This window comes from Orycteropus afer, unplaced genomic scaffold (genome assembly GCF_000298275.1).
Source record: "Orycteropus afer afer isolate SDZICR_OR568_19922 unplaced genomic scaffold, OryAfe1.0 scaffold00265, whole genome shotgun sequence".
Classification (NCBI taxonomy): Eukaryota; Metazoa; Chordata; class Mammalia; order Tubulidentata; family Orycteropodidae; genus Orycteropus; species Orycteropus afer.
This window is the reverse complement of record NW_006921852.1, coordinates 1,632,968-1,643,889: the sequence shown is the minus strand read 5'-3', so window position 1 is coordinate 1,643,889 and position 10,922 is coordinate 1,632,968. Positions and strand designations below refer to the sequence as shown.

General features: G+C 36.7%; 1 protein-coding gene across 1 annotated transcript in view; it reads left to right on the top strand.

Annotated features, from left to right (window-relative positions):
- FANCM (FA complementation group M) overlaps positions 1-10,922 on the top strand; it is a 99,456-nt gene that overhangs the window by 30,664 nt on the left and 57,870 nt on the right. The window contains exons 10-11 of the mRNA XM_042782221.1: positions 4,340-4,546; positions 7,052-7,235. Coding sequence (XP_042638155.1) covers positions 4,340-4,546; positions 7,052-7,235 — 391 coding nt within the window. The remainder of the gene's footprint in view (positions 1-4,339; positions 4,547-7,051; positions 7,236-10,922) is intronic.

Here is a 10,922-nt window from a genome sequence, read left to right as displayed (position 1 = left end):
TTGTGTGAATGTACCAAAGTTTGGTTATCCATTCCTCAGTTGTTGGACATCTAGGTTGTTTCCAAGTTTTGGCTATTGTAAATAGTTGAGTAGCATTATTTTAAACATGAAGCAGACATGTTGAATAAAGTGGGATGTATAGTCAGTACTCATTATTCACAGATTTTGTATTTGTAATTTTCCCTACTTGTAAAATTTATCAATAGTTGTGGTATATTTGAGTATATCTGCAGACTAGTAAAAACTTTGAGTTGCCTGATATGCACATTATACATGGTGAAGTCATGTAAAGTGATGTCCTGCCTTCTTGTTTTAGCTCTCATTCTGTAAACAAGTTTCTTGTCTATTTAGTGTTATGTATGAGCAATGTTAGAGTTTGGCCTGGGGAACATGAAGTGAGAGAGTAGCTAGGGTATTGAAGTTGTATGCAGGGAAGTGGAATTTAAGATAGGGTAAAGGGTAAGCAATGAAAATATGGTATGGGATGAGTACATTGTAAGTCCTGATAGGATCAAATAATTGCCAGAATTCAGGTACTAGAAGGCTGTAAAAATAGGAGGTTAGTGTAGGAGACTGCAATGCTTAAAATTGAGATTATGAAGGCATAATGGTTATTAATGATGAAGTCTAGGATATGATCCTGGGAGTGATTAGGAAATAACTGTTACTTTATTGTAGAAAAAAGATTAGAAACTCTAAGGCCAGGAAAAAATGGACACTGAGATCAGCAAGAAGCCTGACAGAATTAGTGTTGGAAAGAATCAAAGCAGGGTAGGAACTAAACTGTTCTAGGAATGAGGGAGAATGACTTGGATCAGTAGATGATGACAGCCATAGGCATAGAGAGTGGTACAGTCTGATATTAGATCTAAGTTGAAAACTGTTGGGGAAGAGTTAGGGAGGAGAATTTGAAAGTGGCAGGAGAAGCAGGGAGGAAACCTGCTTACCTCAGGCCCAACAGTATGAGTTATGAAAGAGAAAGAAACCACCACTATAGGGAAAGCTGTGTCCTTGTGGGGATCAAGTTTCACTTAAAGCACCAGGATAGAAGTATTCTAGGTGAGGTGGCAGTGAGGTCAGTAATGGAGATATGTAGAGCTGTATAGGGATTAAGAGTCTGGGAGATGAGGGATGATCTGGAGTTTTAGGCTGCTTGTAGTGACTGTTACAACTAAAGAATAGACATAATGAGGACACTTTAACAGAAAAAATAACCACAAATGGGTGGCTTGACCAAGCAGAAGTTTATTCTCACAATTTTGGAGGCCAGAAGTCTAAGTTCAAAGTGCCCGCCCAGCTCTAGTGGCTGGGTGAAAACCCCTTAACCTTGGGCTTCAGCTCTGCCTCCTGTTTCCGGCCCACTGAAGCTGGGGGCTTTTCTTCACTCAGGCAGCTGCTGGCTGCTGAGACTGACAAACCCAAGCTTGACAAGTAAAAAAGGCACAATCTTGATATTACCAAACAACATGGCAGGCCATTAATTCAAGTCCAGAAAAAGTGCCAAGATCAGCAGGGCATGGCAGGCTGCTGAACAATGACTTGGCTGCATGCAGGGTTCAAGTGTACCACAGAGCTGGAGGCCTTCCTCAAAGCTGCTGCTTGTATACTGGAAGCGGAGCACATGGATAAAGCAGCGAGTCCACCATGGAATTGATTACCTGTCTCAGTGTGAGGAATAACTGCATCCAGCCGCGTCATTCATCCACGCCCAGCCAAGGTGACATACAACCTTAACTACCACAGAATTAAGGGTGTTTCCTGGATTACTCAGAATTCTTGGTCTCTAACCGTGTGCCTGACCCTGACTCTGACCTGTTGATAGGCTATCAAAGTAGTCTAGACAAGGTCTGAAAATTGCTTGGTGTTGTGGAAATGGTTAAAAGAGGAGGAATTTGAGAGATGTTTAACAAGACTTGGTAACTGATTATATATGAAGTTGTGAGGAAGAAGAAGTTATCAAGGATGACTCCTAGGGTTTCCAGCCTGCCAAACTAGAACGATAGTGGTGCTTTTCATGGATATTGGAAACATAGAATCAGGACCAGTTTGGTGGTGTTGATTGAATACCGTATATATTAAGTTTCAGAGGAGATGTCAAGAAGGCAGTGGTTTGTATATATTGGTTGTTGTTTCTCTAACTCAGTTAACTCTGTGACTTAGAACAGTGAATCTCTGTTTTCCTTTTTATTCCTTTTTCTTCCTTCCTTCTCTTAAATATTCACTGTAATAGTTATAAAATCTTGTATTATGGAAAATAATAGATTAGAAAATTAACTACCATGGCTACCTTCATACTTGGTATATTGCTCAGGGATTCTTTTGTTTTAATAGGCATTTTTAAAGGCATTAGTCAAAAGCATGACTGATTACTATGGAATGCCATCTTTCATTTTCTAGCTTTGTTGCTAGAAAATAAGGATTTTGTCAATGCTAATTGTTAGCAGGTAACAGTTGTCTGCTTCACAAGTGTATACCCATGTTACTTGCATGCATGTTTTACTGGGAAGAATAAAATATCAATTTATTTAAAGAATTTTTTATATAGCTTTACAAACAACATAAAACCAAGGATTTAGTAGTGAAGAAATTATTCTAAAAAATATTTAGACTTGACTATCCAGTTAATGTATCAGAAAAAGGAGTAAGAGATTAAATAAATAACTTCTGGTTCATATTTGTTGTCCAAACTCTAAATAGATTTATATCAGTCTTGGGCAAATAAGTAACAGTTTAGTTTATGCATGTTAACTAAAAAGGAAATTGTTTGACATTCATGTTTTTTTACATCTCTAGCATCGTGGCCCATTTTTTTTCTTGATCTGGGCAAAAAAGGACATCTGTTTTATTAAGCTACATACAGGTAATGTTAGGTCATTCTTTCCTTGGCTTAATGTCATTACAGATTCCAAAAGGAAATGAATTATTTTTAAGTTTTAATCATGATCATTGGTTCTCTCTGTTCTCTAAAGTTTACCATATTAAAGGAAAATCCTTTGACAAGTGCTACTGGCAGCATTTTATATGATAAACATTTATATTTTATGAGATAAGTTTATATTTATTATCCTGTGTTTAAGGTTATTATTTAGAACAATAGAACTAGTTTAAGCATTAAGATTATGCATTTTTGGAATCAGTCCTAAATTCACATGCTGAAAATTATTAGTTAGAATATAGGTAGATAGCTTAACTTCTCAGATCCTCAGTTTCTTTATCTAATGAATTGTGGTGGTAGTATTTACCTCATAAGTTATTGGGAATAGTAACTAATATATAAAGTATTTAATATGGTACCATAGCATGTTCTCATACATAGTAGTTATCATTATTATTATAAGCCATTTCAACTCTTCCTCCGTTTAAATAATTTTGGCTCAATTTTTCACTCTCAATACTTACAGAGGAGTAGGATGTTTGAATTTGAAGGGCCCTTATGATCTTTTGTGACAGGTCCATAATATCTTTTATAATTTGATAGAGTTCATATTTCTTTTTTGTGTATACTCCCCTAACATTTTCTTCTAATGTTTACCTTTTGTACAGTAAGTTTGATAACTGTCCTTCATACTAATTATTTTGTTCAAGCATTCTTTTATCTTAATAAGTATTCATGAAAACATTAGATGAAGGCATAACTGATACCTCTGGAATACCATCTTTTAATTTTTGCTATTTTTTATCTATCTGTTGACATTACCTCATTTAATTTTGACCACTACCACTCTGCCATATATAAACTTGCAAGGTCGGTGTTGGTATATATGGAAACTGAGGCTCAGAGCAGTTGAGAACTAATTTTATAAGACTTTAGGAAATTTTTCAAGATACATCATTGACTTTTTCTTTAACTCATTCTCATGCTATTGTAGTTTCATTAAACTGATCAGAGAGAAATCCTGGAATGACAGTATAAAAGGTAAGATAAAAACTCTAGGAGTAATAAAAGATCCTTATTTTAGATACACGTAACTGTACTTTTAGGCCTCGGTTATAATAAATGGAAATAATTACCCTAGGTTATTAATCTGCCCTTTGCCCCTTCTTTCAGCTGGTGTTAAAAAAACAAAATAAAACGCCTAGGGTTTCTCATTCATATGTAAATTGTTAGCAAATCCTTTTGGCATAATAATTGTTATTTACTCAAAGAAATTAGGATTGCCCTTTCCGTTTTCTCATAATTCTTCTTGGTTTATATTGCCATTTTGTGGCCTCTTTTCCTATTCAGTGGTATGCTGGTTTTCAATCTGATTTCATCATTTTGGGGAGAGTGGAAAAAAAATGCTTTGATATATAATTCCTAAAATTGCAGTCAGTTAATTTTAAATCATTTTTATTTTAGGTAGTGAAACAATTTCGTGATGGTGGTTATAACACATTGGTTTCTACTTGTGTTGGTGAAGAAGGCTTGGATATAGGGGAAGTTGATCTTATAATATGTTTTGATGCCCAGAAAAGCCCAATTCGTCTTGTACAACGAATGGGTAGAACTGGCCGCAAACGTCAAGGCAGGATTGTTGTTATCCTTGCTGAAGGACGAGAAGAACGTGTAAGTAGACTTGTAGAAATATGATTTGATACTTGACGTTTGAGAAATATGACCAGAAGACAAATATTAACCTTTCATTTTAGCATTCAAAATCCAAATAATTTGTTAGATAATTGTTGATTTTTTCCCCCTTTCTACTGGATTCTAACTATCTTTGTGTGTGTGTGTGTGTATAACTTTAGATTGTGATTTAGGTGAAAGTTTGCAAAGCAAATTGGTTTCCCATTCAATAATTCCTCTGTATTTTGTTTTTGATACTGATTTTAATCCCCTTGATGGAGCAGCACTTTTCCCATTTCCTTCCTTTGTTTAACATTTCCTGCTTTCCTGTCCCTTCCTACCTTCTGAACTTTATCATTGGGAAAATGCTGCTCTTTAGATCTCATATGCTTGACTGTTCTAAGGAATGCATACCTCCCTGGTATTATTGTTTACCTTACAGGCCTTTCTGTTGCGTGGTTGAAAGTTGTACCACAGGAGTGTGATCAACTCCAGCTTGAAGAGTGTCTAAGGGCCATCGTCTCGGGTTCCACCAGTCTTTATCAGACTAGTATGCCTGGTCTTTTTGAGTTTTGTTCCACATTTTACTCCTGTTCTGCCCAGGACCACCTCTTACTGTGATTGCATTCAGAATGGTTGGCAGTGGTGGTTGGGCATCATCTAGTTTTTCTGGTCTTAGGGTAATTGATGCTGGGTTTGACATGGTCTATTAGTTCTTGAACTAATTATTTTTATGCACCTTTGATTATCTTCCCTCTTCTTTGCTCTGGATGGGGAGAGACCAATAGTTGCACCTTAGCTGACTGTTCACAAACTTTTAAGACTCTAGATATTTTCTTTTAAAAATGTTTTTATTGTGATTTGGGTGCTAATTTACAAAGCAGAATTGTTTTCCACTCAACAGTTAGTTCATACCCGTTTTGTTTAATGGTACCGATTGTAATCCCCATAGAGGAACAACTCTCCTCCCTGTGGTACTCCTTCCCTGTGTCCTTCTTACCTGTGTATTCCTGTCTGTTTAGCTTTCCCCCTCTGTAAATGCTGCCCTTCCAATCTCTAACAATTGACTCTTTTAAGGGGTGCATCTCTCTGGGGTAGGTTTTCAGCTTATAGGGCTTTGTATTGTTTGTCTGAGAGCTAACCCACAGGAGTGAGTCCAGTTTCAGGCCTGAAGGGTAACCTGAGGCTGTAGTCTGGGGGTTTCACCAGGTTCTATCTGACCAGGAATTCTGGTCATTTTTCAGCTTTTGAATTTTGTTCTACATGTTTTCTCCCACTGTATCCAGGATCTCCAATTTTGGTCCCTTTCTGAATGTTTGGCATTAGTAGCCAGGTACCATCTAGTTCTTCTGGTCTTGGGGTGATGTAGGCTGAAGTTCCTGTGGGAAGACCCTAGACCTTCTAGGACCTAACTGTTCTTGTAATTAAGGGAATTTTTGTCCAGATTCAGTTTCACAATTTTTATCCATATCAAGAAACACATCTTAGTACTTTGGTATTAATTCAAAGGCACCTAAGGACAAAGAGTAATACAATTACTTTGTTTTATTATTTCCTTGTGATTCTAAAACCTGTTTTTCTGTTTGTTGCTTTTTTAAAACTGTTGTGAGCTAACAATGGTTTTTATATTTTAAAAGATTAAAACCGTTTAAAGGATGAATAAATGTTTGCTGATACTTATTCCAAATGGTAGGAGACTTGAATTATATTTATAATACCAAAGTATGAACTAAACTTTTGTAATTCAGTGGGACTGGTTCAGTGGACAAATATATAGTTTCATGTTAAAGTCCTTATCATTCGCTATGATGTTTTTAACAAATTTACTTAGTATTTTTATATATCTTTTAAAATCATCCTGAAAAATAAATTATTTTTCCCTAATACTTTTTAGGAAAACTGAAGTGCACAGAGATGAAATAATAAGCTGCAATAAGGGAATTAATTAACAACAATAACAACAACAACAATAAAAAAAAAGCAACTTATACTTTCATGCAAATATCAACTTCATTCAAAAATAAGATATTAAATAAATAGATTTCCTTTGTACAACATAGTTACTAAGGTGGCTTTTGAATAATGGATTTTAAAATGATTTTCACTTAGAGTTCATCAAATGGGCTTACTGATAAACCAAAACCAAACCAAACTCACTGCCATTGAGTCGAATCCAACTCATAGTGACCCCTCCTTTGGTTTCTGAGGCATATCTCTATGGAAGGAGATTGCCCAGTCTTTTTTCTGAGGAGTGGCTGGTGGGTTTGAACCGCCAGCCTTCTGCTTAGCAGTCAAATGCCTTAGACACTGTGCCACCAGAGGTCTTGGGCTTACTGATATGTTTTAAAATTTAGTATATCAGAAATTCTATTTTCGAAGTATTTAAGTAGCTCAACATTTAAGGTTATGTTTAGAAGAAACCAAAACTAATAAAGTAATTGTTTGTTATGGCTAATGATTGTCATAGAAATAATATAATTTGATATTTTATATTTGTTTTTGCAGACTTATAATCAAAGTCAGTCCAACAAAAGAAGTATTTATAAAGCTATTTCAGGTAACAGGCAAGTCCTTCATTTTTACCAAGGAAGCCCACGTATGGTTCCTGATGGAATAATACCAGAATTACACAAAATGTTCATCACACATGATATGTATGAACCAGAGAATGCTTCTTGGAACTTGAAGCGTAAGTCAACCATCTTTTCCCCCATGTTGTTGTTGTTGTTATGTGCCGTCAAGTCGGCCCTGACTCACAGCGACCCCTCCTTGGGTTTTCGAGGCAGTATCACTACAGAAGTAGGATTGCCCAACCTTCCTTCCAAGAAGTGGCTGGTGGGTGAACCACCAGCCTTCTGATTAGCAGTCAAGTGCCTTAGGCACTATGCTACCAGAGCTACTATAGGGATGATAAATAAAAATTTTGCAATTGAGACATGCATTTTCCCCACTGTTCTTCCCTAGTTAGTAGATGGTCATATCTTCATATAATATTTTTTCTTTGAACATCTCAATGTATATTCGAGGATGCTATGGGTTCTCTTTGGAAAGGGCAAAAAGTTTACTCATGTGGCAAAGTAAAGGACACACTAGCAGTGCAAAGACTGATAGAAACCCATTGTTGGGGAAAAATAAAAAATGTCCTCTCAACTCAGAAAACCTCTCCAGGGTATGAATAAGCATTAAACCAGATTACAATGTGCATTATAGGCAATTTGCTAAGATCTAAAAACTGAAAGACATTTTACTGTATGTATACTGCCAAGTGGTATAAATATATGTTCTCAAGAATAACAATAACATTTCCTCGTAAGGAGACAGCAGCATTTGCTATACATTTTTTCATAGTTCTTCCTACGTTCATCTGGTAATTGGGATAGTCATTTGTGTTAACAATTGCCTTTACTCAAAAGAATAATAAAAATTCTCTTATGTCTATGACAAGCAGGTGGTGACAGTTCCTAGAAAAGTATGTGGGCTGTGGACTGCTATGATGACTGGGAGATAGGACAGTGTCTTCTGTAATGCTTACATTTCAAAAAGATAGCTGCTAGAGTCTTAGGAAACATTTCTCTGAGTTGTAATGACTGAAGGCAACTAACAACGACAAACTTTAGAGGATATTTCTACTCCTGTGTCACATGGTGTTGCTATGAGTTGAAATCCACCTAACAATAATAATAACAACATGCATATCAAAGGGTTAAGGAAGGTTTTACAAACATTAAGTGACTCTTGGAAATATAAGAAAAGGAGTGGGGAAAGATTTCTTTCCCTGTTGGCAAAAGGAGACTTCATAGATCATTTAATTCAAACCCCTTATTTTATAGATGAGGAACAAATGTCAAAAAGTCATTTTTATTAAAGCTCCTTACACAGGATTTGGTAATAGCTGAGACAGACATTTCCTGGTTCCTAATCAGTAAGTAGTCTTTTGTAATTTTGGTTTTGTTTTCTTTCTACTGTCACCTGTATTAGGCCAAAGTTCCTGATTTATACTGCTTATTCTTTTGAGTTTGATGATTAGTATTTTCCTTTATGGAGATTATAAAAGCCAAAGAGGATTAAGTTGTTATACATTTAAATTTTTTTTATTATTATTATGCTCCTTTTTAAAGAAGGAGGTCTATTCTCTTCCCCCATTTTTTTCCCCCAGTTTTTTTAAGTCTTAAGCTAAAACCCCATTTTGGTCTTGGCATTTTTTTTTTTTTTTTAATTTAAGTCTCAGGTAAAATTTCCTGAGATTTTACCTGAGAGAACTGTTATGATAGAATCACAGTGTTGTTGTTAGGTGCTGCTGTGTTGGCTCTGATCCCCAGCGCCCTGTGTACAACAGAATGAAATGCTGCCCTGTTCTGCGCCATCCTCACAATCTTTGCTGTGCTGGAGCCCATTGTTGTAGCTACTGTGTCAGTTCATCTCATTGTGGGTCTTCCACTTTTTTTGCTAACACATTACTTTATCAAGTATGCCATCCTTCTCTAGGAACTGGTTCCTTCTGAAAACATGACCAAAGAAGGTGCAACAAAGTCTGGCCATTCTTGCTTCCAAAGAATATTCTAGCACCACTTTTTCCAAGACAGATCTGTTCGTTTTCTGGCAGTCTATGGTATTTTGAGTATTCTTTGTCAACACCACAATTCTTTTATCTTCCCCCTTCATTGTCCACCTTTCACATGCATATGAGGCTATTGCACATACCATGGTTTGAGTCAAGGGCACGTAAGTCTTCAGAGTGACATCTTTACATCTTTCCTCTTTGGCACTTTAAAGAGGTCTTTTGCAGCAGATTTGCCCAGTGCAATATATCCTCTAATTTCTTGATTGCTGCTTCCATGAGTGTTGATTGTGCATCCAAGTAAAATGAAATCCTTGACAACTTCAACCTTTTCTCCATTTATCGTCATGTTGCTAATTGGTCCAATTGTAAAGATTTTAGTTTTCTTTATGTTGAGTTGTAATCCATAGTGAAGGCTGTAGTCTTTGCTCTTCGTCAGGAAGTGCTTCAAGTCCTCTTCACTTTCAGCAAGCAATGTTGTGTCATCTTCATACTGCAGATTACTAATTAGTCTTCCTCCAATCCTGATGTTGCATTCTTCCTCTTCTTCTTTTTTTAACAGACACTATATTTATTTAAGGGAGATCTGGTAGCGTAGTTCCTAAGGCACTTAACTGCTAACCAGAAGGCTGGTGGTTCAAGGTTGGGCAATCTACTTCCGTAGTGATACTGCCTCAGAAACCGAAGGAGGGGTCGCTATGAGTTGGGTCCGACTCAACAGCACCTAAGAACAACAACAACAACAACATATTTATTTAAATGCATTTTATTGACATATAATTTGTATACAGTGAAATACACAAAACTAAGTGACATGGGTCAATGCATTTATTTTTGCTGTGTTCCTTTCTCTCCCCCACCACCCCACAACCAACAAAGAAAGTTTCCCTCCATATATAAACCTTTCCTTGACCCTCCACAGCAACAAACTAATACTGTATTTGTCCTGTGATTGACTTACTTCACTCAGCATAATGTCCTCCAGGTTCATCCATATTATGTGGTGTTTTGCAGACTGCATTATTCTTTAGTACTGCATAGCATTCCATTATGTGTATGTACCATAGTTTGGTCATCCAGTCTTCCATTGATGGACACATAGGTTGTTTCCATCTTTTCGCTATTGTAAATAGAGCTACAATGAACATGTGTGTGTATATCTGTTCCTATCCTGGTTCTCACCTCTCTAGGATATATACCTAGTAATGGGATTGCTGGGTCAGATGGTATCTCCAATTCCAGCTTTCTAAGGAATTGCCATACTGCTTTCCACAGTGGTTGTATTACTTCACACTCCCACCAGCAATGTATGAGAGTCCCAGTCTCTCCACATCTCTGCCAGCATTTGTTATTTTCTGTCTCGTTGAACCTTGCTATCAGTGCTGGGGTGAGATGGTATCTCATTGTTGTTTTGGTTTGCATCTCTCTGATGGCCAGTGATCCTGAGCATCTCTTCATGTATTTGCTGGCCACCTGAATGACCTCCTTGGTGACATGTCTTCTGCCCATTTTTCAGTTGGACTATTAATTCCTTTGCTTTTTATAAATGTTAGAGATAAGTCATTTGCCAGACATGTAGTTATTGACAAGTATGAATTTGTTGCTGTCATTTTTGTTATGTGCTTTTCTGTGGTGTTGATTTCTTTGTGCCATATAATCTTCTGTGCTGAGCTCGTTTTGTTTATGAATCGTGTTATCACTTCCTTCTAATAGCAAAGAAGCAAGCAAAGGAATTAATAGTCCAACTGAAAAATGGGCAGAAGACATGTCACCAAGGAGGTCATTCAGGTGGCCAGCAAATACATGAAGAGATGCTCA